This window comes from Malassezia japonica, chromosome 3 (assembly GCF_029542785.1).
Source record: "Malassezia japonica chromosome 3, complete sequence".
Lineage (NCBI taxonomy): Eukaryota > Fungi > Basidiomycota > Malasseziomycetes > Malasseziales > Malasseziaceae > Malassezia > Malassezia japonica.
This window is the reverse complement of record NC_083372.1, coordinates 852,490-878,131: the sequence shown is the minus strand read 5'-3', so window position 1 is coordinate 878,131 and position 25,642 is coordinate 852,490. Positions and strand designations below refer to the sequence as shown.

The window sequence follows — 25,642 nt, the reverse complement described above, 5'->3', positions numbered from 1 at the left end:
AAACCAGCACGGGTGAGGACACAAAATCTACAATCCACCCCGATAGCATTTACACAAGCCCATCGTACAAGGAAAGTGCCTGGACGATCGATGGGTCTTGCTTGGAGCCCTCCTTGAACTCCTCGAACGACACTGGGTGAGATAGAATACGTACGCTCCGAGTTTTTGTCGCGATCCATCATACGGAAGATCTTCTCAACGCGCTTCTCCGGAGTGTCCTCGTCTTCCGGCAGCTTGACCATTTGTCCGGTCATCTTGTAGATGGCACGCACAATGGCTGTGTCAGTGGCGCGCGGTACGTACTGAGCATTTCATTGTAGGTGATCGTCCCGTCACCATCGATGTCGTAGAGCTGGAACGCCCAACGCAGCTTCTCGTCCAGGCGACCACGGCTCGTGATGCTCAGCGCACAAATAAACTCCTTGAAGTCGATCGACCCGTTCTTGTTCTCGTCAAAGACGTTGAACACGTATTCTGCCAGAACAGTGGGATCGCCAAAGGGGAAGAACTGCTTGTATATCCGCGCGAATTCCGCCTTGTCCAGCACGCCAGAAGGGCAGTCATTCATGAATCCCTTGTACCTGAAATAAGACAGCGACCACCTACCATTGCTGCAGCTCCTTACGGTCGACTGGTCGGTCAGCATAGGTGTTTATGCCTCATACATACAGTAAGTGTTCTTCTGCAGATCGGACAACTGCTCGGGGGAGAGTTTCGACTGTGCCTTGCCCATGGTCAGCAAATGAACCGCGCCTGGACTCTCGCAGGTCGGGTTGCGCCCCCGCTGGCCAGAAAAGCCGCTTTCGGCCGGGGCGATGACGCGAGTGGAGCGCGGGGGATCGGTCCTGGTCTAACGGTTCACCATGGCGCATACGCTCGCGACCTTTAAGCCGGTGCTTAAGCAGCTCGTGCTGAGCATCTCGCCACCCCCGCCTCCTAGCGGCTCGCTTCGTCCTGCCGGCCCCAAGCTGACAGATGAAGAGCTCGAGACGCTCCTCGCGCACCTGGCCGATGTGGAATTCACGGGGGATGCACAGAACAGTGCCGCGATCGGCGCTGCGCTCACGGCGCTGCGCGTCACTGGGCTCGACATGGCTCCTCGCACTTTGGCTTTTATGCGCGAGACGCTGCTGAAGCTCGCGGCGCCGATGTCGCTCCCCCCCGCACGGCCTTCCGCCGCGTCGTCCTACGGCGGGTTTGTCGACATGGTCGGTACCGGCGGCGACGGCAAGGATACCTTTAATGTCTCTACCACTGCCTCGTTTGTTGCCGCGGGTGTCGAGGGGATGCGCGTGTGCAAGCACGGCGGCCGTGCGTCGTCCTCGACGTCGGGCTCGGCGGAGCTGCTCATTGCGCTGGGCGTGCCGCTGATGGACGTTGCGCCGGCGGATATGGCGCCCTTGCTCGAGTCGCTCGCATGTACATTCCTCTTTGCGCCCAAGTTCCACAGCGCCATGGCGCCGCTTGCGCCGATCCGCGCGTCGCTCGGGTTTCCGACGCTCTTCAACATTCTCGGCCCCTTGATCAACCCCGCACGGCCTGCGCGAGGCGTCTATGGCGTGCACTCGTCGGGCCTTGGCGAGACGTATGCAAACACGCTGCGTCTTGCCGGCATGGAACATGTGTGGGTCGTCTGTGGCCAAGAGGGGCTGGACGAGATCAGTCCGTCGGGCCCCACGGATGTCTGGGAGGTGAAGGACAACCGCGTGGAGTACAAAGTGGTCTCGCCTGCTGATTTCGGCCTGCCCACTCACCCTCTGGAGGATGTGCGGTGCGGTACAGCGGCACAAAATGCCTCGGTCGTCGTGCGCTTCTTTACCGATGCGACGCTGCCTGCCGACGAAAAACTCAAAGAGCCGCTCATTGTCGAACCCGACTCGCCTGCGACGCGCCTCGAGCCGATCCCCGAAGGAGTCAACCTCGGCGCGATCTACGACTACACGCTCATTCAAGCGGCCTCGGTGCTGTACGTTGCCGGCTTTGGCAACGGCAACCTGAAGCAGTGCACCGAGCTCGCGCGCGAATCCATCCGCAGCGGCCACGCCGAGCAGAGCCTCAAGGCCCTGCGGGAAACTATGCTCAACGCTCGTTCCTAATAGCTAGTCATACCCTATCTAAAGTTCGCGCTGCGTTAGTCGTCCCGACGTACCAAAAATCCCGGCTTCTTGACACGGTACTTGTACGGCACACCCTGCTTGAGGCGGTCGGCATCCTCACGCGGCTTGGCGAAGCCGTTGCTGCCCGAGCCGAAACGGGGGCGGCCGCTCGCCTCGCGGCGCGCGCGGTCCAGGCGAATCTTGCGCGCAAGCTCCGTCTCGCCATCAATGTGGTCGACCGGCGCCCGCGCCGCACCGTCCTCGCCATTGGCAAAGACCGGAGGAGCATTCTCATCGCCAAAGTTGCCCTCGGAGAAAATCACATTCTCCTTGGTGGCCTCGACCTTCCGGGGGCCGTTGGGCGTCTTGAAGACGTGCTGCTTCGAGACGAGCTCACGGCCGGCGGCGCCGAGCACATCCTTGGCGTGCTCCTTCTTGGCACGCTCCATCTCCTCCGGGGTGAACTGCTTCTCATACTTGCTCTCGAATTCCTTGCCCTTATTGGCCGCGGCCTCCTTCAGGCGCTCCTCCTCCTGGATAGTCGGCATACCCTCGGCGATACGCTCACGATCCTCCTCCTCGTTCTCAATGTCACGGTGCTTCGCAAAGTGGTCGTAGTCCTCTTCGTGTGTGTAGGCCTCGGCCTTCTGGTCCTCCTCATTCTTGTGGTAGATGGATTCATGGTGCACAAAGAACTCGGATTCCTCGTCGTAGTGGTGGCCAAGCGTATGCTTGCCGTACTCGGGGAAGAGCGGAAGTCCGTTGGGACCGCCCGCGAGGAACTCGGCACGCGTAATCATCGAGTCGTGGTTCTTGTCGAGGCGGCGCAGCACTTCGCGCACAATCTTGTCCGCCTTCTCGTCGTGCACCTCGGCGTTCGGCGAGTGTTTCCGCGACAGCGAGTGGTGCACGCCGTAAATGGCTTCGATCTCGGCACGATCAAGGACACCGTTACGGTCAAAGTCGTGAAGCGCAAAAAAGCTGGCGAGGTCAAAGGCGCCGATGTGGTGCTCGCTCGCCATGTGCTCCTGCATGTAGTTCTCGGTCGTCTGAGGGGCTTTGGGCTCCTTGCCCTTGGCAGGCGCCGCATTGCGCGCCGCCACCGGGGCAACCGCTGCCGCGGCAAGCAGCAGCACCGTTCCTCCCAGCACACTCGTACGCATCGCAAGACAACACGAGATGAACTCTAGTGTGACGTGCCGCTTTGACACGATTGGTTTATTATTGCAAGGCCACGTGGCCATACCTAGCCCCACGCGCTCTGAACCAGGCACCAAGGTCATGGGTCCAAATAATACACTGCGAAAGGAATAACCACACCATACACTATGCAGAGGGATCGAGCGCCTGGAGCATGACCAAGTTGGCATAGATCCCCTTCTTTGCCATCAAGGCCCGATGGTCGCCAGCCTCGGCAACCACTCCGTCTTGGAATGCAAAGATGCGGTCTGCTTGCGCAATCGTCGAGAGACGGTGCGCAATCGAAATCGTCGTGCGACCGCGTGCAGCGCTGTCCAGAGCATGCTGCACAATCTTCTCCGAGTCGGAGTCGAGAGCGGACGTCGCTTCGTCCAGTAGGAGGATCTTGGGGTTGCGCACCAAGGCACGAGCGATAGCAATGCGTTGCTTCTGGCCACCACTCAGCTGTGTGCCCTTGCTGCCGACCTGGGTATCGAAGCCACTCGGAAGCCCCTCGATGAACTCGAGGATGTTGGCCTGTGCAGCGGCCGAGCGGATTTGTTCGTCAGAGACCTCTTCCGGAGGCACCAGAGCGCCAAGGCGCAAGTTGAAGGCAATGGTGCCGTCGTAGAGAGTCGGCTCCTGCGAGACGAGCGCAATGTGCTCGCGCAAGGAGCGCAGGTTGATTGTACGGATGTCGTAACCATCGAGCGTGATACGGCCACTCTCCACGTCGTAGAAACGCTCAATCAGCTGGATCGTAGTCGATTTGCCGCAACCACTGCCGCCGACCAGCGCACAGTGGGTACCGGGAGGGGCGTCGATGTCGACACCACGCAGGACTTTGACGCCGGGCCGTGAGGGATAGCGGAATCGCACATCCTCAAAGCGCAAGTGGCCCTGGCAGTGGTCGAGCACAATACCATCGTCCGATTCCGAGTCGATCTTGGGCTTGTTGTCCAACAGCGTAAAGACCGCCGAGGCAGCCGTACGTGCGTTGGAGATATCCGGCACAAAGTTGAACACGTTACCCGCCTGGATACTGCCAAAGACGACCGCCGTGAAAATGGTGAAGAACTGACCGGTAGAATACTCCGGCGGCTCGGGGTTCGACGGGTTTCCACGGGGGAAGATCAATTTGGAGCCGTACCAGAAACCGAGCGCAATCACAAAGAATGCGGTGCTCTGCGAAAATGCGTAGAAAATATTGCCCCAGAGCGCCGCCTTCTTGGCGACCTGCGACGCACCTTCGAGCGACTCGTGGTACTCCCGCAAGCAGTCGTCCTCACGCGTGAGCGACGCCACAGTCCGGATCGCATTGGCCGACTCGCATGCTTTTTGAGACGAGACCAAATGTGCTTTGCGCACTTGGACGTCTTTCATAACCACCAAGCGCAAGCGCACGAAACCAGCCGAGAGCGTAAAGGGGATGCATGCAATGACCACGAGCGAAAGCTTCCAGCCGTAGATCAACGCAATAATCGCACCGACAATTAGCGTCGAAATCGACTGGACAATCGTGCCCAGCGACACACCGATAAAGCTGTTGATCTTTTGCGTGTTTTCTGCAAGCGAACTCGTCAGCGTACCGCTGCTGTGGCCCTCTTCGTCAAAGTAGGAGACATCGGCACGCATATACGCACGGAACATGCGGCTGCGCAGACGCTGCATCAAGATCGCGGAACCCTGCTGCACGAGCGCCATCTGGAAGACGGTGGCGACCGTCGAAATCAGGGCAATCACGAAAAAGTACAGCGCTTGATTGTTTGCGGTAGAACGCATGTCGCTGCGTGCCGGCTCGGGACACGGCGTGCCGGGCTGTGTAGACGCGACCTGACACTTGCCGTAGTTGGTCAAAGCAAGTCCAAAGAGAATCGCAAAGCTGGGGTAGGTCGCACCCGTGAGAATCGCACACAGCATGCCGGGGACAAAGTAGGGTAGAAGCAGGTCTTTGCCAGTACGGGCGAGGCGCATCATCAGGTATAGCATACCCAGCGGCTTCTCCTTTTCATCCTTGTCAAACTTGCCGTGCCGCAGACCCGACATGCGCAGCACCTGGGAGGCTGCCGAATCGTCGTTGTTCGTCAGGACACTCACGCGCGAGGCCATCGGATTCGAACTGCTGTCCTCCTTTGCGCCAAACTCATAGAACTGGGGCGGTGGCGAGAAGGTGTCGCCGTACTCTGTCAGCGCCGCGCGCGTGTTGTCGCGATTGATCTGCTGCGCAGCAACGAGGTTGGCGTACACGCCGCCAGGCACCTGCAGCAGCTCGTTGTGCTGACCCTGTTCGACAATGACACCCTGCTTCATCACGACAATGTTGTCTGCATTCTTGATCGTGCTGAGACGGTGGGCGATCGTGATGGTCGTGCGGCCGCGCGACGCACGATCAAGCGCTTCCTGCACAATACCTTCCGAGGCAGTGTCCAACGCACTTGTCGCCTCGTCCAGCAAGAGAATCCGAGGATTCTTGACAATCGCACGTGCAATCGAGACACGCTGCTTCTGACCACCACTCAGCAAAGCGGCACGCTCACCGACCTGCGTGTGGTAGCCTTGCGGCAGCTGCGTGATAAAGTCGTGGGCGTTGGCCTGACGAGCAGCCTCGACAATTAGCTTGTCTTTCTGCTCTTCCGGAAGATGCTCGAAAGGCGTGTGAATCAGGCCGTAGGCAATGTTTTCCCACACGGTTGTGGAAAAGAGCGTCGGCTCTTGCGACACCAGACCGATTTGCGTACGTAGCCACTGAATGTTGAGATCGGGGATCGGGACGTCGTCGAGAAAAACCGCGCCTTCGTTCGGGTCATAGAAGCGTTCGACGAGCGAAATGATGGTACTTTTGCCGGATCCCGATGGGCCGACCAAGGCCGTAACCCGTCCCGCTGGAATATCCAGCGAAAAGTCCTTCAGGATCGGCACGTCAGGGCGCGAGGGGTAGGTGAAGTTGACGTTACGCACGGTAATATTGCCGTAGCACTGTGGCGGACGGAGACCTTCCTTGCTCGACGAGTCGATCTTGGATTTGCGGTCGATCGTCTCATACACCTTACCGCCTGCTGCCTGCGCAAAGCTCAAAGCCTGGAGATTCGGCGCGAGCATCGCCATACCAAATGCACCAATCAGTACGGAAAAGATGACGTTCATTACCGTACCGCTCTCGATGTTGCCGCTCGCCACGAGCTTTGAGCCAAAGAAGAAAGCCAGCGCGTAGGCAGAGTACACACAGAAGAAAAAGCCGCCGACACCGATACCGGTAGCAATTGCACGACGGCGGCTTGCGGCTGTCGCGAGACTGTTGCGGCCATCGTACACGGCCGCCAGGTGCTCGTTCATCGCAAAGGCCTTGGCCGTGCGCACGGTCGAGAGCGTTTCTTCGGCGAGCGATGCAGCCTTACCGACAAAGTCCAGCTCAATCTGCTGGTACTTGGCGACAAAAATGTTCATCACAATCGCCGTCAAGACAATGCAAGGGAGAATCGCTGTCATGACCAACGCCAGGCGCCAGTTGCGGATGTATGCGACGAGGAAACCAGTGATAAAGGTGGAAATTAGTGCAATCATCAGCGGAATCTTGTCGCTAATACCGTCCTGGATCAGCTGGATGTCGCTCTGGATGCGGGTCGTGATCTCACCCGCACCCAGGTTGTCAAAGTACGCAATGTCCTGGCGGAGAATCGCACGCAGGTAGTTTTCACGAATGCGCATCGTGATCACTTCACCCGTGTACACCCAGATAGCCATGTACACGTAAATGACGATCCAGGAGCAAATACCAATGATCACAAGGTACAGCGCATCCATATTGATGTTGCGCTCGGTTTGGTGGATGCGGTTCATAAAGTCCTCCACGGTCGTATTTTCATTCATACCCAGGAAAGCCGTCGCCAGGTTACCAAAGAGAATCGTCATGATGGGCTGTGCAGCGCCCGACGCCGCGGCACATACAATGCCCAACAGATTGAGCAGTTTTTCGTTCGGTGTCGCGTACCGGAACAGTGCGCCGGCAGTCACAGGCTTGGGCTTGTTGGGGTCGGCCGGCGCTTTTCCCTTCTTGCCCTTGCTTTTCTTTGCCTTGGTTGGAGCGACGCCTTCTGCGCCCGGGACCGCGCCCGTAGCAGCGACCGCGCCTGCGACCGCGCCCGCCGCATCGCCCGCTGCTTCGTCGCCGACCTTTTCAAGCGGCATATCTGTACTGTGCGGCAAATATTGCGAGCCAAAGGAGTTTTCACGCGGCAGACCCATGTCTGCCGTGTTCCGTTTCATTTCCTTTCCTTCCATGCCCGGCGAGGCGAGGAGGTGCACGACGCCCATGTCGCCCTGCTTGCTCGGCGCCGTCATCGTGAGCCCATTCGATCCAAATCGTCGCGAATGGCCGTACTGCGTCGGCTGAAGCGGATGCGCAAGGTGCGGCGATGTAGGCATGCTCGGCGACATGTTTTGCATGCTGACCGTCGGGCTCATTTCGCCATATTCCGAGACGCCCACAGTGCTCATCGCCGGTTGGGGATAAAGATCCCGCTCATTTTCGTCCCAGTACGTCTCGGCAAAAGCAGGCGCACCAGAGTTGTGCGAGATGAAGCGCCCTTCGTCAAACATAGGCGAGCCGTCCAGGTAGGGATCGTAGACCTGGCTCTGGCTGGAGGTCACAGCCACACCGCGGGGAAGGATAGGCGGTGCATAGGGAGAATTTTCGTTATCATACATGGATCCCGTAGGTACACGCTGGTCGTAAGGTGAGGCGACATGACGAGGGCCAGCGTACGTATCGCGTTCACCACGCGCTAGCTCCGCATCCACGGTGTTGAACGGGGAGGCCAACTTGGGCGGCGCACGGGCGCGCGGGTAGGATGCAGCGGGAGACTGCAGTTGCTGCGGTATGTATGAACCAAACGAGGACTGCTGCGGTGAGTCCGTTGCGCCTGAATCCAGGAGGTTCGTACGCGAAGTGTCGGGCGGGGGTGTGCGCAGCCCCGCCCGAGCGTACGGCTCCTCCTGCATCAGGTCAGGGCGCAAGCGCAGCCCGCGACCCTTGTCTTTCCACGGGCTGGTCATCTATATGCACACAGCAATAGGGGCCGGCCAGAGTACAGGCGGGGAAGGTATCAGGAGTGTCGACAGCTAGTGACCTTGCCGCGGAGGCTTGGCTGAACCTGTCAAGCGCTCAAGCCCCGATGGCGAATTTTCATTAGTGCATGCACGGCCTACCAGGGCTGAAAGTAATCTGCAAAGCGCACAGATTACGTGAGCTTAACTACGCAGGGGTGTTCGTGCCCGACATTCTTCTCTCGTGATTGGCTAAACAGGCGGCGATGGGGACAGCTGCGCCAATTGCTCGCGCGTCTGCGCCGGTGTCTGAGCTTGGAGCGGCAAGGTCGCGTCGCGCGTCGCGTCGCCATCGCCTTGCATATGCGCATCGTCCCAAGGTGCACGTGCTAGGATCCGCAGATCAGAAGGAATAGCAGTAGGGAAGGTCAGGACATGGATCGCGGGGCGCATCGCGGTGCGGCCGCCGCGCGCAGCCTGGGCAGCGTCCGCAACGGCGTCTGCCCTCTGTAGCGCCGCTTTGATTTGGGCGTGTGCACCACGCGCATCCCGGCCAATCAGTACATAGACCTCCAAACCCGCGTCGACCAGCGCGACACGATCCGCGCGCAGCGCCGTTGAGGTGAACGGCACCGCGTCCGAGGCATCGGGGCACACATAGAGGCGCGCGCCACGCTGGGCGCGAGGGAGCGTGCCAAAGTGCCGCCAGTGCCAGCCAGAGGCATAGGGCGCAGCAGGGAACAGGCGCAGCCAGTCGCGCGACGCCGTTGCCTCGTCCATCTCAATGACAGCCGACTTGGTACGTGTTCCTGCAAACTGCACGGCACGCAGGCGCTGCTCCTTGTCGCTGCCTTTGCCGTGCCATACATAGACGCGCGAAGGCGTGCAGGCCACAGCACTAAAAGCCGAACAGAGCGAACGCGTGGTCATAGGCACCTGGTCGACAAAGAGTGCCGCGTCGCTGCCGCGCACAAGGAAGAGCTGCGACGCAGAGGGTTTTGCGCTGCGCACGCCTTGGAAGGTAATGAGAGGGCCGCGGAGAAGGCGCAGGAACGCAGGCGATTCGGCGCCCTGGTGCACGGTTTCGTACGTCTTGCCCAAGGCCTGCTTGGCGGCCGGCGGGAGGGCGGCCGGCGCGCGCACGCCGCGCCACAGGATGGTTTGGTCGCCGCGCTTGGCAACGACCAGGTCGTCCTCATAGACCTGCGGCGCAAAGGTGCTGAGCGGCTCCAGCAGCCCGGAGGGCGCCAGGTACGCGAGGACCGTGTCGGCACTCGCCTCCGGTGCCACCTTGCCGCGGGGCCGCTCGACGGCACTCGTGTCCAACTTCGGCGTGGCAATCGTCTTTTCTGCACGCGGCGTAGGGGGCGCTACTGCCTTGGGTTCGTCCGCGAGCACCTTGGCGGTGGCATTGACAATGAGCTGGTGCTCGACGGCGTGCATGCGCGTCTCGAGCTCATCGAGTGACTCGCCCGCGTGGATGGGCACCTCTTGCACGAGGATCGGCGCACCGCGGTCGACCTCGGCGACAACTTCGTGCACCATGATACCGGTGTGTTTGATCTCGCCTTTCTGGAAGGCTTCGTACGCGCGATCAATGGCATTCGCGCCATCAAACGCGCCAGGCAGCGCAGGATGCAGATTAATGATCGGCACACCTTGCGCGGGGCGCTTGGCAAAGGCAGGTGGCGATGCCAACGACGTCTTGTGCCCAAGGGCACTCAGGAACGTCTCGGAGACGATATGCATAAAGCCGGCCAGGACAATGAGGTCCGGCAGCTTGCCGTCGCCAAGGACGCGCTCGGCCAGCACCAGATCGTAGTCTTCGCGAGTCTTGCCGGGGTTCCGGTTCTGGTAGGTCTTGAGGCTGTGGACATTGGTAGGAATAGGGGGATCGACGTTCTTGGCGCGCTTCAGGCCATACGCTGTCATGCGGTTGGAAATCACACGCACGATCTGGGCGTCGGGGATGGCCGGCGTCGCGCCGCACGTCGCATCAATGATGGCCTGCAAGTTGCTGCCCGAGCCAGAGATGAGCACCACGATTTCTTTGCCGGAAGTGCTCCGCTTTGGGAGAGGCGCAGGCGCATCCTTGGGCGCGTCTTTTGTCATTTCCGGTGTCTGGGTAGCCGGAGTGGCGTCCTGACCAGACTTGGTAGTGGCCTCTGTGTCCTTAGTGGCCTTGGCGTCCTTGGCCGCGTCGTCGGTGGCCTTGGTGTCCTTGGAGGCTTTGGCCTCCTTGGCCTCCTTGGTCTCTTCATTCAGAGGCACATCCTTTTTGGGTTCGGCCGTCTTGGCGTCCGGCGCACGTTTGGGGTCTTTATCGATCGTTTTCTCATCCGTATCCTTCGCACTCTCTGCCTCCTTGGCCTTGGCCTCTTCGGGAAAGAGCTCGCGGTGCCGCTGCTCCATCAGCTTCGCCATGGATCCATCCGGCTTGGCGAGACCCGGGAGCTTCCTGTACTCGGTCTCATCGGCGAGCGCCGCCTCCGGGACCGACGTACGTCCGTTGCCCGCCAGCTGCCCCAGCCGCGGCGCTTTGGCCTTGCCGCCGATGAACGAGGCGAGCGAGACGGGCTCGCCATTTTCGCCCACCTCGGCATGCCCCGTCGGCCCCTTCTCGCCGCCGTACTGCGCCAAGAGTGCCTCGGAGCGCTCCTTGGTCGTCAAAGGCGCCGCCCGCTCGTCCTGCTTTTCGGGCATCGCTGTACGATCCAGGTGCCGAACGGACCACGTGGAGAAAAAAGTGGAGAATCCATTGCTATCGTTACGAACAGGGGAAAAGGGAAGTAAGTCTAAAGCGCCGCCACATCGATCGCCTTCATGACCTGGTCGGAGAGCGCCGAGCTCTTCTCCGAAGTCTCAGTGAACCACTTCAGGGCAAAGGCAGCGACCTTCTCTTGCTGCTCCGCACGCTCGACATCCGAGCGGCGGTGGCCGATCGCCACGCGGAACTTTTCTTGCAAGTCCCAGCTAGCGAGACGGAGGACCTTGCGGGTCTCGCGCGTGACACGCGAAGAATGCATCGTCGCAAACACGTTGGACGAATTGCGGAGCAGAGCCGTGCTGTTGCCAGCGGCACGCACGACCTCGCCGGACATGAGCTCCTGCTGCAGCGAGCGGCCCACGTTGCGGGGCACGGCGTTGGGGAGATCCATGATCACCCACGTCAGCGCACCGGCGCTGACCAGCAGCAGAACAGGTGCAGCCCAGCGGCGCGCAGCGCGGCTACCGAGAATATCGGTAAGACGCACAAACGCCTCAATCGCCGTCTTAATGCCCAGCGAGCGCGAGCCGACGAGCGTCAGCGCGCCGAGACCGATCGACATGGACGGCACCAGGCTCGTCTCTTCCTTCTCGCTCTTGCCCTCGCGGGGAGCAGTCAAGAAGGAGAGGTGATGCTGCACGTCGAACAGGTCGGAAATACGCACAGCAACAATGTCGACGCTCACGCCGAGACCGGCAAAGTGCGTCGAGGACTTCTTGGCAAACATCGCCTCGGGCATAAACACACGCTGAGGGACCTTGATGTCGGAAGGAAGGTGCTCGCTGCCCGCCGCGCCAATCTGGTTCACAGCGGCAGTGGTGGTCTTGCGTGCGGACTCTTCGCACTCCTCGACCGCCGCCTCGACCGAAGTGAGGAGCGCATTGCGCACGTCCTGCGCGTACTCCCACACGTTCCAGAGACCGGGGTAGGCAGGAAGCGACACGGACTCGTGTGCGGAAAGGCCGTGGCCGACCTTGTCGAGGGCCGAGGCGACTTGCGTCTCGGTGTGCTCAGCCACCTGGCCCACGACACGGTCCTCCTCGCTCTCGACCATGCGCTGCGCCTTGAGGGCGTTTGCCTCGCACTCGGCGAGCGCGGGGCGGCTCTTGGCGAGCTGGGCACGCGCCGACTCCACGTCGTCGTTCGCGGCCTTCATGTTGAGCTGGGCGAGGAAGAGAATATCGCCGAGCGCGCGCTCCAAAAAGGTCTGCGCCGGAAGCAGCTTCGACTTGGCACGGCGGCGCAGCACAAAGTCGCGCAGGCTCGTCTCAAGCGACTCGAAGCGCTCGGCCTGCGCCGTCGCGTCGTGCGCGCCTTCGGTCGCCTCGCACATCGCACGCGAGTCGACAAAGTGCACGAGCTCCTGGGCCTCTTCGTATGTGCGAGGGGAGAGCTCGCGGATCTGGTCGAGCACGCGCTTGCGGCACTTGTCCTTGTTCTTGATCTGGTCGTACTTGTTGACCACGACAAAGACGTAGGCCTTGTCGTTGCTGGCGTTCTGCAGGAACTCGCAGGCGCTCAGCGTAAAGTGGTTCTCGGCACTGACGACAAACACCACCACATCGATCTCCTCCTCGCGGGCAAAGAGCGCGGTGGTCTGCACGCTGTCGCGGTTCAGACCGGGACCGTCAATTAGCGCAATGTCCACGGCACCGTTGTGCAAGAGGCTCTCCTCCGAGGCCTGCACGTCGGTGCAGTAGCACTTGAGGACGGGTGCATCGCCCACCTCCTTGTTGTCCTCCTCCTCAAAGATCGCCTCGAGGTCGCCGAGGTCGCGGCGCGTATACGTCGTGGGGTCCGCGGCGTCGTACTTTTGCGCATCGTACACGATGTGCACCTCCTCGCGGCCCTCATTCTCGCGAGTGGCGTCGTGCATCTCGCAAAAGACCATCGTGCACGGCTGCTGGTCCGTCGGCACCATCTTGCGGCGCATCAGGGCATTGACAAAGGTCGACTTGCCGGCGTTCAAGTCACCGGTGACCAAGACCTTGGACTGCGTGTCGCTGATACGCACACGCAGGTTGCGCAGGTGACCGAGCGAGCGGCTCATGCGCTCGTCCAGCAGCTGACCGATCGACGACTTTTCGAGCGAATCGACGAGCGTGCTGGCGTTGCCGGCCGCACCGAGCTTGAGCTCGAGGCGCAGGACCGACAGTGGCGACGACTGCGAGTCAGTGGTAGGGTAGCGCAGAACCCATTGCGCGCGGTTAAACTCGCGCAGCTCAGTCAGGATCGCGTCCGTGGCATCCAGGGACGAGACCAGACTGTCGCGGCTCTGCATAAACGCTTCTTGGTGCATTTCGGGTGTCGCGCACGACTCCGAGGTAGGCACGACCGTGTCCACCTCGGTGCCTTTGCCGATCGACACCTCTTCCTTTGCTTTGGTTGCAAGCATCACAGAAGAACGGCTCTCGTCTCTGGTGGCAACAACGGAGAGCAAAAACGCGACGGGCCGTAGATGCCTAACCGAGCCGAGCCGACTTATTTCCCTTTTGCCCCTATACCACGTGGGACCGAGTGAAAGTGGAGCAGCCCAGCACCGCGTTCTCCGCTGAACCGTGCCCTTTCGCGATGCTGGGACTATTGCGCGTCGCGCGCAATGCGATCTGGCCGCATCCGTTCAAGTTCACGCTGGAGTATGCGGAGGCCAATGATTCGGGTAGCAACCCGATTGTCGACATGATCCGTGCGCACTGCCCGGACTTGTCGGGTGCGAATGCTCCGCCCCAGCCGACGCGGTGGCTCCCGTCGGGACACGCGCAGACCATGTACTCGGCAGTGGGCGACTTTTCCAAGGTTGACGAGGTCGAGTACAAGCGCAAGGTTTTTCTTACGCCGGATGGGGGGACGGTCGCGGTGGATATCGGTAGGTCGCGCTACTTATGCAGCTCCTCCTTCGCTTGCGACGAGAGAGGACCAGGACGGCGCTTCGGTGCCGACCGTGGTCATTCTGCACGGCCTGACGGGTGGATCCTATGAGAGCTAGTGCGTAGCAACGGCTGACCCAGCGTAAGAAACTGTGTCGCGCGCCTCTCCAAGCCCAAGGCAGAGGGGGGTTACGGCTTCCGGTGCGTCGTGGTCAATTCGCGAGGGTGCGCCAACACGCCCGTCACCTCGGCTCAGCTGTACTCTGCGTCAAAGACGGCGGACCTGGAGTCGTCGCTTTTGTTGCTCACCAACATGTTCCCGAGCTCGCCCATGATCGGCATGGGCTTCTCACTGGGTGGCGCAATCCTCTCCAAGTACTTTGGCGAGGTCGGTAAGAAGACTCCATTCATTGGCGGTGTAGCTGTCGGTACTCCGTTTAGTTTGGAGGAGACAAGCATGGCACTCGAATCGTCATACATGAGTCTCGTCTACTCGTACGCCATGGGGCGCAACCTCATGAACCTGCTGCGCCGTCATGTGGACACCTTGTCGCTTTGGCCTGAGTTTTGGGAGCCGCTGGAGACGGTGTTTGGCGAAAAGATCTCGCCCAAGAAGGATGCGCCTGTTGCGGAGCCGGCCAAGGATGGGCCGCCCAAGGGACGCATGCGGTTCGTGGACCATTACGCGGTGCGCCATGTCGGCGGCCTACGGTCGCCCTACGGCGAGTTCCCGCTCGAGTCGGCCCTGGCGTACTACCGACACGCCTCGGCAACGAAATACCTGACAAATATCGCCCGTCCTTTGCTGGCAGTGAACGCAGACGACGACCCTATCGTGCCGGCCCACGCCCTAACGACGCTCCGGAAAGAGCTCAAGTCGAATCCGAACGTGGTCCTGGCGCACACGCAGTGCGGCGGGCACCTCGGCTGGTTCGCTACTTCGGCTGGGACGCGCTGGGTGCACAACCCGGTCAACCAGTACATTTCTGCCTTGTTCGAGCGCTTTGCGGCTCCAGACTGCCCCCACGGTGCTACCGGTTTGGGATCGGGCGGGCCAAGCGCTGCGCGCTGGAAGCAGAGCACCGTCGACAAGCAGAAAGTCAACGTGGAACTGCTGCCGGCAAGTGCACTCCCGAATGTCCTCCCAGGTGTCACTTCCAAGACGCACGAGAAGGAAGACGTGCCGCAAGAGTCCAAAGGCGAGCCGATGCATGCATGGCTCCTCACGCAGATCCTGCAACACCTCCCGCTCGTGCACCCGAAGGATTCGCCGATTCGCCTTGCACAGGAGAACCCGGAGCCGATCGAACAGGGAGAGGTGCTCCGCCTGACACTCGTACGTACCCTGTCTCACCCCAGTACCATGACGCACTCCGCCCAGAAATCGGATACATTGAGCTGCCCGAGGACGTCAACGTCGGTACGTAATCACATTCACTCACTCTAGGCGGCAATGGCTCCTTGATTCAAGGAAGTGCCTCTGGCAAAGAGGGCCTAGCAGAGGGCAGCGGCGCCAAGATTGCCGGATTGTAGAAACGGAATGGATTCTGACTGGGCGTACATAGTGAACGTATGGAAACAATACGCTAGTGATCGCAAACAAGTGCTAGATGCACTATGCACATCAGGTCGTGGCCCAAGGAAAAGAATCATCCACGGCTGTTATGCCTACGTACATCACGAACAGAGACATATACTGTACAGTGACGTCTTTTGGATTGCGCGTCTGAGACACGGCTTAGATGAGACCGATGCGGTTCGACACGTCAAGAGCGTCCTGGTCGGGGGTGAGGCGGATGAAGGCCTTCTTCTTGCCGTCAGGGCTGTAAGGTGTTAGTCCATGCTCTTTCGATTTTTTTTTTAAAAAAACGTACCGGATGAGAGTGTTAACCTTGGCAGCGTCGACGTCGTACGCCTTCTTAAGCGCAAGCTTGATCTGGCGCTTGTTGGCAGTGCGGTCAACAATGAAGACGAGGGTGTTCACCTCCTCGATCTTCTTCATGGCGCTCTCGGTGTTCAGGGGGAACAGGAGCACCTTGTACGCGTCAGTACGGGGCGCGTGGGGAGCGCTCTTGCGAGGGTATTTCGGGCTGCGCGCAAGACGCAGGGTCTTGGGGCGGTGGAACGAGGCCGAGGTGCGGACCTTGCGCACACGCTGTTGGCCCGAGGCGCCCTTCTGGACAACCTTCTTGGCCACGTTGGCCTTCCGCGTGGTCTGGGACTTCTTCTCTGTTTCGTGTTAGTATGCTGATCTAGACGTATAACACGAAGAAGCGCGCCAGTGCATAACATCGACGCACCCTCTTCGTCAAAACTTACCAGTGGCCGGCGACATAGTTGAGGACAGCTCGGTTGTGTGTAGTGACAAAGGGTCGCCGATTCTGACCTGGTATGGCTCCGTAATTTGCAGTGTTTGTCACGTGCATTTCAGACTATCATGTGATCGATACAGTTCTAGGATGTGGTCCGTGCTACGGCGCCTCCACTGGGAGAGACTCGGGTGGAGGCAGTGCGTAGAGGTACACGCACTGAGCGCTGCTCACCGCGAGGGTGGGGAAGCCGCTTGTCCTCGAAGCGGTGGTATCTTCAGGATTGAGGCGCTCTGGCAGCCACAGTAAAGAATGGATCGGTTCAGGGAACACGGTGTGAAGTAGAGCCTGAGAAGGTCGCGGGGACTCGCCTGGATCGCTGGGGTTATAGCTGGGATCCGATTGGTCCAGTGACCAGATGCGGACACGACAATCATCGCCGGCGCATGCCAGCAGCCGGTAATTAGGCTCATAGGCTACACCCTAAGTTGGTAAGATCATTGGCGGATAAACGTACCAGGTCGGTTAGGAAATGGTTCACATGTCCAGAGTACCTGCATAACGGTGCATCCTGAAGACGAGTTGCATCCCCGAGAAGAGCCTGGACAGTCAGCTTTCCATGGTCGTACATACATCTCCATTCGTATAGAGAGCGATAAATTCACACTCATTCACAAATAATATGTGATGCACTGCTCCAGCCGAAACGTACGAGAAGGTGTCTTCGTCAGTCCGTGGCTGAGCCACCAGCTTTGGCTGGCCATTTTGATCCAAGGAGCGGAGACAAAAACGTAACACCTTCCCTGCGCGTAGGCCCACGAGGAGAATGACGCCCTCTTTTGTCTGGGTAAGATTGCTTGGTCGGACCAACATACCCCATCATTTTGTATTGCCAGCGCCAAAACATCGCTGGGCAGGCGGAATACGCACTTTGCCCACGGAACGTTTTCTCTTTGGCGTAGATCTGGCTGAAGTACCGTCACACATTTCCCAATACCTGCATATTAGCCACCATGCAATACGCACCCAATGCAACTAAAGGTCCTTTGCGAAAGTCGGAAGCGGATATTTTGCAAGGAGTTTCGAGGACGGCCATACATCGTAGATCAAGCTCAATATGCTTGCTCATATCAATGTACTTGGCGGAAAATGGAAAGGTACTAGCAGAGGTAGAAACAACACTCAAGCTCCATCTGGATCCCACGCTCGCTTCTCTGGATGTAAGCTGCTCGTACATTCGTACATACATGAGCGCTCCGTACCACGCTGTCATGGAATAAATGGTTGGGTGGTTTTGCGTAGAAATTAGCAAGGACTCCTCGTTATCGCGCGACAGAGACACGGTAGACCGCATAAAATACTCCCCATCGAGCAAACTAGAAGGTGTCCTCGTCAGACTGCAATTTTTTGCGCTGGGTGTGAGAGAATACAATCAGGAGGACGTACAGCAACGTGTCTGAACCCTTCAACACGATCGCACATGGTAACGCATGGCTGGCTCGAGGTACTCCGTAGGGCAGGGGCTTTCGCATCAGTGGACACAAACGTACCAGAAGCGCGGCAATTTCATTCTTGTTTGGAAGCCATGGTGCGAAGTCAATTACACCAACCTGGGAAACTGAACAAGATGCAGCACGAGATAGTCGACTGTACAATAAGTTCACGTTGCTTTAACCATACTAACCTTTTATAATGCCCTGCGTGGGGAGAGCACAATGGCCCACGGCTTGAACTGTATCTAATTGGGCTCATGTTTCTGGCACGCCCAATATAAGACGTGATACCATGGCTCGGAGGTTGCTGCAGCGTAGCACGAGAGGCCTGATGCGATTTTGATGACGTTGAGGCACCATGCTTCTCTTCAAGATCTCTGAAAAAGCGTTTCTTCCTAAGTCATAGTGTAAGAATACGTTTGAATAAGTGTAGTATTGCCAACTTACTCGGGGTCCCATCGAAAACCAGGCAGAGCGAAGGGAGGGGCATCACCCATGCTGGGTGGTCCGTGAGCGAATTGAGTGTTTAGCCAAAATTTTCGGAATTTCTCCGTTTGGCCAATTTGTTTCCGCAGCAGCAAATTCGTTGATGCTATCGTGTAAGCTATATACGGGGATTACCCTTAAAAAGAAACGATGAAACTGGTGCACTGAAACATCGTAGTTATGAAGAAAACAAACAAGGAAATTTTATTTTGACGAGAACAAAAAGCAAAAATGAAAATGATAGCAACCAAGACGTATCAAAGTAATGTTACACATGGAAGAGATCACTGGACGGCCGTTTCCCATGGTTGAGACAAGAAGTTGATGAGCCCAGAACCAAAAGATGAGAAAAAAAAAAACATGTAATGTACATTCCCATGGCCCATTAGCAGATCATTTCGACGTCGAACTCGAAGCAGTCTGGGCCTGGGGAGCGAGAATACGCCTCCTTGCATTTACAAACTGTTGGTAAGGATCCTAGTATGACATTAACGTACCCAATTCGAGATTTGACAAATGTCGAGACCGGTGTATTCGCAAAATTGGCGTTTCTCCTCTTCAGTTGGATAAGGGTGGTCTGCATGCTCTAGAAGCCAAGACTTAAGCATGTCGGTTATGGGTTTAGGTAGTTTTCCACCACGTTTCGGTGGCGCATCGTACACAAGGGTGCCGTCCGAAGTCTTTCCCTTCATCGCTTTGCTCTGCATCACTCGACTTGCATTTGTCTGAACCGGTTGACTAACTGTGATGGGATCTTCCCGCTTGATGGAGCCTGCCTCGCTAATCGCCGAATTTGGTCGCTTTTGCGGCGTATAATCCGCATCTTCAGCCGAACGATATAAATCATCGCGAACGGACTGACCGTACGCAGAAGTGGGGCCATAGTTTCGACTGTCATACACGTAGGGTGAGTTTGAAGGCGAAGCAGAACGGCGCGAAGCACCAAGCGAACTGGGGTATGTATAGCTCTGGGGATGGGCGCGCATCTGTCGGTCTGATGGCCCATAACCAGCGCTGGTATGTCTTGTATAACGCTTTTGCTCGTACTCGTCCTCTGGATATGAAGGCCATCGTTCATCTGAGGGAGGGCAGTGAATGTGGGGATACGCTTCAGGTCGGCTTGAAGGGTATTGCCCGTAGGGAAGATCGGGTCCGTACCTTGACCGAAAATCACGCGGTGGACCCACGGGATAACGAGAAGATTCGTCGCTCAGGTATGCACGATCACTTGCCAAGTGATGAGGTTCAGCACCAGCTGTGCCCATGCGTGGGAGCGAAGAATATTTCAGCGACTCGCTCGGTCGCGCAAGTGGTGGTAAGTGAGTCACATTCATCGTCGTGTCAGAAGGGTATCCCCTCCTTAACACAGGCCCTGATTGTGACCAGGGATCCGAGCGTGCACCGCTATGGGCGATTCGCTCAAGGACGGAATAAGGCAGGAGCTTACGAGGACCAGTCTCCTGGCCGCGAAGTCCCTGCATAGGAGGGAGGTGAGGACGAGTACTCCATGAGTCCTTCCCATGATCTGCAGCATTGTCAAGATCTCGATCTGACACAGATCGATCTGGAATGGATTCGTTGTCATTGTCATGCACGAGGGGCACAGCATGTCCAGATGAAGTAACCGGAGGAAATGATTTCGACTTGTGCAAGTGTGAATGCTCAGGATAAGACGCTCTTGAAGTTAGAGCTCGAGGGGGAGCCAGCGTCCGGTACGAGTCCAAGCTCGAGTAAGCTCGAGGCAGACCTAGAGGTGGCAAGGCATTGTCCGTACCACTTGGGCTCGCACCGCCAACTTCCTGCATGCCGTGATCATTATGAAGAGCGACAGGAGAACGGAAAGGGACAAAATGGCGTCGCGACGGGGTTTCACCAGCCTCTCTCTGGTGGTCCCACATGGGTATCACTAACCCACAAGATCAAGACGTGGGTTCGTTTAGATTGGAACACCAAAAGAGAGACCGGATGAGCTTACCAAGGCAGCCCTAGCTAGTAATAAACCAGTGCGAAAGAGTAGGGGTAAGTGCCAGGTAAATGGTGGTAGATCGCTCAATAAGGGTAAGAGTAGGTTTTATTCATAGGGATGGGATTGTACCCAACCGCGTGTCAACAGAACTTGAGAAGTCCAGCAACGTGGTTGTAGCCAGCGTGCTAACGTCGATGTACTGAGAGCCAATAATAGCCAACACTCAATCGGAAATGACTTGCAGAAATCGGTGGGGTGTCATCAGGTGCAACTGCGCTACGTCGTCTTGGGCTTATTTGATCTGACGATTGGTAACGTAATGAAATCTGGCCAACCATATTCCGCATCGTACAAATGCTGAACGTTCACAACCTACGCAACACAATGTAATTGGTCCAATCACGGGGACAGCATAACTGTACATGCAGGATTAACATTGAAGTTTCATGCATGCGAGCCTATGTCCAGAACATTACGATATTCGACAAGTTAATTGCGGCCCTGACCGGAACACCGCTACCGGAACCAAGGCGGAAATGCTTTCCCTCACCGATTACCATGTGCGCAGCAAAGGCGCAGTCGCAGTTGCCTCATAAGGTAAACTTTTGACAGGAATCGGGTCCAGCGATTAGCAATGACAGCCTATAGTGATGTAGCGGTTTGATGGCTCCAGAACATAGGGCTCGTTAAAGACGTTATTTTGGTTACGTTGCAGCAGAGCAGGGTGGAGTTACTTTGTCATCGTGCGCATTATAGGAATTAAATGAGATCTATGCTCCAAAAAAAGGACTATGAGAATCGATCTGTCTGTGTCTGTCACATCCTAGAATAGAAATTGCATGCGTTATGTAAAGGTGCCCTACCCGGCTCGTGCAGGACACTAAGTGGAAGAGACGCATAGGACGTTCTGTAAACAGAAGTTATTAAGGCAGAGACATGGACAAGTTGTTGTCCGTGCGAGCAACTTGACTCTTCAGATTGACTATCTCGTTTCCCCTTGGTTTGCATTCAGTCCATAGTGACGCAGTAACTTCTTCCACCCTGCGTTGCATTTCACATGCTGAAACCATCATTTGCCTTGTACGCGCATTTGAACCTAAATTATTGGTGACACGGTGTATTCTTGTGAACTGTCAGGGTTAGAGCCACCCACCCGACCACACCGTGCAAACTGATGTCGGTTATATCGGGTATACGGCGCCCGTGCACGCCCATTATATCTCCACACTGTGGAGGGCAAATGGTGCCTAGCTCGAAGCGAGTGCCAAGGTGTCTGCTCCAAAAACGCATCTATTGTGGTATTAAAGGCCCCACGGGCACAACTGGTTCTAACACTGCCATAGCTAATTATAGGCGACGAGCGCTCCTTGTGGGGCGGGCAGTGCGTGGACCGGAAATACGCGAGGCTGGGCGCTCCGACGCAGTGTCTTGAGCAGCGTTGGCATTCGAGGCGGGACGCCGCTGGGCCGGCGCAGTAGGAATAGACGAGCCGCGAGCAATGATCGACTGATTCCGTGCCGGTAATCCCATAGCGTTCGCGCCAGTGGTCTCGGGGGTCGCAGGACCCTTGGTACGCTCCGTACTCGTCGATCCAGGCACACGTGCTGCGCGCGTCGCGGTTGTTGCCATGGAACCCAGGCTCGGGACTGCAGCGCGAGCAGGAAGCTGGCGGCGGACAGGGACGTACGGCTCCTTCTTTTGCGCAACCGTACGTGTCGTCATACGTGCTGCGCGGGGGTCTTGGGTGTTTCCTGGCATAGGGCGGGGCGGGGCAGAGCCCAGGCGCGAGGTAGCTTCACGCGCCGAGGCACGCTTCGGACTAGCACGCATAGCGGGCTGAGGCGCCGGCCGAGTCTGCGGAACCGAGATCTCACGCAAGGGAACTGCCGGTTTAGCCGTTTCGGCAGGTACCTCGCTTGTCTGCACCACTGATTCGCTCGCCGGTGCCGGAGCTGTGGGCGTGCTTTCTTCAGGGGCAACGGCATGAGAAGCTGCCGCTTCCAGATGCGACTCTGTAGGCACATCGTGGGACGTGCTGGGCATCATCTCCTTCGTCTTCCATTGCGTCTGCATGGCGTTTTCGGCCGTCGATTTGACCAAGGCAGGGAGCTCTTCGACGGCGTCGTGCATCGGCTGCTCACGCTCGGACTCCTCTTCATGGGCCGTCATTGCATTCCAGGCGCTTGCCAAGCTCATGTCTTCCTGCGCCGGAGAGGCGCGCACCATGTGCCGGAAATCGGACATGGCCGACTCGGAAGCAATACAAGGCTGTTCAGCGAACATGTGCTTCAAGACATGCATGTCGGGGGTGCTTGCTACCTGCTGCGGCTCTTGAATCGGCGCAGGCGAATTGGGCACATTGTACATCCACGAGGTGTTGGTCAGCGACACATCGGGAACGTGCTGGTGGAAGTCGACTGGCTCCACGTCCATCGGCTCGTAGGACTCGGCTTGCGGCTCCTGATCCGGGTCCTCGGAATCGTAAAACTCGTCGTGCACAGCATCCTCTTCCTTTTCTTCTTCCTCGACCTCGCGACGAGCCTCCGGTGTAAGGGGCTCTTCTTTTTGGTCACTCGATGGCTCCTTTTGATCATTGGGCGATGCTCCATCCTGCTGCCCTTTCGGGGAAAAGAGACCGCGCAGCCACTGCCACGAAGAGCGGTTCTTGAGCCTGGGCGTATTGGCATCCACAGGGTTCGACAAACGCCGCGAAGCCAGCGCACGTTCCTTAGGCTGCTGCGGTGTAAGGAACTGGGAAAGGACAGGCGCACGCTCCTTGCGTTCCGGAGTCTTGGCCGGGCTTGGGTTTTCTTCCGAGTGGGACAGCTCGAGACTCTTTTCGATCTCGTCCGAGTCATCCTCGTCCTCGTCCTCGTCCGAAGAAAATTCGGGGTCGGACGTTACGGTACGCATATAGTCCGACGTCAAGTCCATGTCGCGCGAGCCGGTCGAAGTTCGAGGTGCACGCGATGGCGACCTGTTGAAGCTAGGCACCTCGTCGCGTGTCGGGCGGCGCTCCGACATGGGCAACAGAGGGTACTGAGCACTGCGCTTCAGCAGCGTTGCTGTACGCAGACTAATCTTGCGCGACTTGGACGGCGTCCACTGCAGCGGAGGCGTACGGGGCATATTACGCGGCAGGGTCATCGGAGCACGCATAGGGGAGGCGCGCTGAGGCGTAGTCGGGGCGAAGAGCTCGTCATCAATAGCCGCCTCTTCCAGCGCATCCGCATCCTCGGAATCAGCCTCCTCTTGCGCCGAGGTGGCTTCCTGCACGGGCTCTTGGGGCTGGGGAGCCGGCTGCTCCACCGTATTCGTCTCCTGAGTACTGCGCTCAAGAGGCGAAGGAACATCCAACTGCTTGGACTCGGGCTCCGTCGGGGTCTCAGCAGGGAGCGGCGTCTCGGCAGGGGTCGCTTGCGCCGGTTTATCGGGCTTCTCAGCCGTTGCCTCGGTAGACATCTCGGTGGGTGCCTCTTTGGCTTGAGACAGGGCTTCGGTTTCGCGCTGCGACTCGGCCTGAGGGGCCGCAGGCACTTCCTCTTGTGCCACGGCAATGGGCGACTCGTTCTTCTCCGCTTTGCTAGGCGTCGGCACATGATCCCTCAAGCATGGGGAGCTGTACTTGGCCTTCAGACGAGCACTCTGGCGGCGGGGCGTGATAGGCGATTCTTGTGCAGCAGCACGTCGCCTCCTCGGCGTCGATTTCGGCGTAGGCACCTTTTTGGGCACATCGGCCTGGACTGGGCTGGCCTGTACCTCGCTAGGCTGTACCTCGCTGTCTTTGGCTTCGCTGGGCTGGATCTTGTCGACCTGAGCCTCACTGGCCGGAGCTTCATGAACCTGATCCTCGCTAGCCGGAGCCTCGTGAGCCTGAGCCTCCTTAATCGGAGCCTCATCGGCATGCTTCACTTTCTCGCTCTCCGTGTACGAAAAACTAAGCGTATGCTTGGAGATCTGAAGCTTGTCGCCATGAGCCAAAGCAACCAGGTTCTCGAGCGCATTTGGCTTCAGCAGCGTGCCATTGTGGACGACGCCATTCGTTCCCAGCACATGCAACATAGCCAGAGGTTAGTCGAACAACATACCTTGGCCTCTCCATCAAATTCGATGCGGCAGTGCTCGCGGCTCACATCTTCGAGCAAGAGACGCACGTCATTGGAGAGCGCACTGGGTTATTCTCGCGACGTACCGTCCCAGCGTTGTGGTCTGCTTATGAATTGTGTACGTATGCTTTTCAGCACCGTCTTCTCCCAGGAGCTGGAGCGCTCCATACATGCACACCGTCCCCTGCTCCGAGGCTGCCATCGGCGTCGCAGTGTTGGTCTCGATGCCTCCACGTCGTGTTTGGGCGCACGCGAAGCATCACGTGACAAGAAAAGTGCCCCTCCACGCTTCCATCATGTCGCATGCTTCGCTGTCCCGTGCGGAGCGCAGCTACATCCTGGATGGTCTTTCTTCGGCCACGCCTCAGCGCCAGGATGGTAGGGGCCTTACCGACTTTCGCCCCCTTGAGCTCGAGTCGCCCGCGTCTGTCCAGGCCGACGGCTCAGCGCGTGTCATGCTAGGCAGCACCGAGGTCCTCTGTGGTGTAAAGGCCGAGATCGAAGCATACCAAGCCCCTCGCGTCCTGTGCCAGTCAGGAAAGACGACTCAAGAGTTTTCGCCATGGCTACCCCCCATGCCACGTGTGCAGGCCACCGTGGAGTACTCGCCAGCGCTGCTGCACGAGCACAGTGCCAACGAGCTGAGCATGATTACGTGCACCGTGCAAGACATGCTCAGTGCGTGCTTTGCACTGCATTCCGACCGTTTCGGCCCCCTCTTTGCGCGCCAGTTTATTGTTGTGCCCTATGCCAAGTTCTGGACGCTGCATGTGGACGTCTATGTGCTTTCGTGGAGTGGCGGCAATGTACTCGACGCGCTCTTTGCGGCCGTATCGGCTGCGCTATGGAATACCCGTCTCCCCGAGACCAAAATGCTGTCGATGGACACGGCCAAGGTGCAGCAGGACACTGCCTCGGTCCCCGATGCGACAAGCGACGACCCTGTCGGCATGAAATTTATCACGCGCGGCAAGCGGCATGCGGCCGGGCAGCCTGGAGCGGCGTCGGTTGACTTTGCGCTGGAAGGCGAGTGGGATGAAGGCGTGGCGCTCGATGGCCGCGCGGATGTTCCCGTGTGCATTTCGGTGTACCCCGTCAATGACACGTTTCTGCTGGACCCTACGCTGGAGGAAGAAGGCGCGCTACACACCTGTATTGCGATCCTTGCCTCTGCGAGCGGTCGCCTGTATGGCGTGCGGCAGCGTGGCGATGGTGAAATCACGCTTGCTACGATTAACAAAGCCATCGAAGTGGGCATCTATTACGCGCGGCAACTGGCCAAGACATTGCAAGAACAGTCCAATGCATAGTTTTTGTATCACGATACCTG

At 58.3% G+C, this 25,642-nt stretch overlaps 10 protein-coding genes across 10 annotated transcripts; 3 read left to right on the top strand and 7 right to left on the bottom strand.

The window, feature by feature from the left end:
- Positions 1-49: 49 nt before the first annotated feature.
- On the bottom strand, positions 50-733 carry ncs1 (Calcium-binding protein NCS-1; the record flags this gene model as incomplete). The annotated part of the gene is made up of 4 exons (XM_060266240.1): positions 50-132; positions 155-277; positions 304-581; positions 666-733. The coding sequence occupies 4 exons, from the start codon at positions 731-733 to the stop codon at positions 50-52; spliced, it is 552 nt and encodes a 183-aa protein (XP_060122223.1).
- A 130-nt stretch (positions 734-863) lies between these two features.
- TRP4 (anthranilate phosphoribosyltransferase) lies at positions 864-2,096 on the top strand (the record flags this gene model as incomplete). The annotated part of the gene is made up of 1 exon (XM_060266239.1): positions 864-2,096. One exon carries the CDS (start codon positions 864-866, stop codon positions 2,094-2,096), a length of 1,233 nt encoding a protein of 410 aa, XP_060122222.1.
- Positions 2,097-2,114: 18 nt separating this feature from the next.
- On the bottom strand, positions 2,115-3,259 carry MJAP1_002296 (uncharacterized protein; the record flags this gene model as incomplete). The annotated part of the gene is made up of 2 exons (XM_060266238.1): positions 2,115-2,126; positions 2,150-3,259. The coding sequence occupies 2 exons, from the start codon at positions 3,257-3,259 to the stop codon at positions 2,115-2,117; spliced, it is 1,122 nt and encodes a 373-aa protein (XP_060122221.1).
- Positions 3,260-3,422: 163 nt separating this feature from the next.
- Positions 3,423-8,020, bottom strand: MJAP1_002295 (ABC-type xenobiotic transporter; the record flags this gene model as incomplete). The annotated part of the gene is made up of 2 exons (XM_060266237.1): positions 3,423-7,911; positions 7,995-8,020. The coding sequence occupies 2 exons, from the start codon at positions 8,018-8,020 to the stop codon at positions 3,423-3,425; spliced, it is 4,515 nt and encodes a 1,504-aa protein (XP_060122220.1).
- A 550-nt stretch (positions 8,021-8,570) lies between these two features.
- ade5 (phosphoribosylglycinamide formyltransferase 1) lies at positions 8,571-11,021 on the bottom strand (the record flags this gene model as incomplete). The annotated part of the gene is made up of 1 exon (XM_060266236.1): positions 8,571-11,021. One exon carries the CDS (start codon positions 11,019-11,021, stop codon positions 8,571-8,573), a length of 2,451 nt encoding a protein of 816 aa, XP_060122219.1.
- Positions 11,022-11,113: 92 nt separating this feature from the next.
- On the bottom strand, positions 11,114-13,480 carry FZO1 (mitofusin; the record flags this gene model as incomplete). The annotated part of the gene is made up of 1 exon (XM_060266235.1): positions 11,114-13,480. One exon carries the CDS (start codon positions 13,478-13,480, stop codon positions 11,114-11,116), a length of 2,367 nt encoding a protein of 788 aa, XP_060122218.1.
- Positions 13,481-13,656: 176 nt separating this feature from the next.
- Positions 13,657-15,485, top strand: MJAP1_002292 (uncharacterized protein; the record flags this gene model as incomplete). Its single annotated transcript, XM_060266234.1, has 4 exons — positions 13,657-13,951; positions 14,177-15,288; positions 15,312-15,372; positions 15,400-15,485. 4 exons carry the CDS (start codon positions 13,657-13,659, stop codon positions 15,483-15,485), a joined length of 1,554 nt encoding a protein of 517 aa, XP_060122217.1.
- A 205-nt stretch (positions 15,486-15,690) lies between these two features.
- Positions 15,691-16,287, bottom strand: RPL25 (60S ribosomal protein L25; the record flags this gene model as incomplete). The annotated part of the gene is made up of 3 exons (XM_060266233.1): positions 15,691-15,775; positions 15,827-16,181; positions 16,272-16,287. The coding sequence occupies 3 exons, from the start codon at positions 16,285-16,287 to the stop codon at positions 15,691-15,693; spliced, it is 456 nt and encodes a 151-aa protein (XP_060122216.1).
- Positions 16,288-21,553: 5,266 nt separating this feature from the next.
- Positions 21,554-24,514, bottom strand: MJAP1_002290 (uncharacterized protein; the record flags this gene model as incomplete). The annotated part of the gene is made up of 3 exons (XM_060266232.1): positions 21,554-24,214; positions 24,295-24,376; positions 24,489-24,514. The coding sequence occupies 3 exons, from the start codon at positions 24,512-24,514 to the stop codon at positions 21,554-21,556; spliced, it is 2,769 nt and encodes a 922-aa protein (XP_060122215.1).
- Positions 24,515-24,608: 94 nt separating this feature from the next.
- Positions 24,609-25,622, top strand: MJAP1_002289 (uncharacterized protein; the record flags this gene model as incomplete). The annotated part of the gene is made up of 1 exon (XM_060266231.1): positions 24,609-25,622. The coding sequence occupies one exon, from the start codon at positions 24,609-24,611 to the stop codon at positions 25,620-25,622; it is 1,014 nt and encodes a 337-aa protein (XP_060122214.1).
- Between the last annotated feature and the right edge of the window lie 20 nt (positions 25,623-25,642).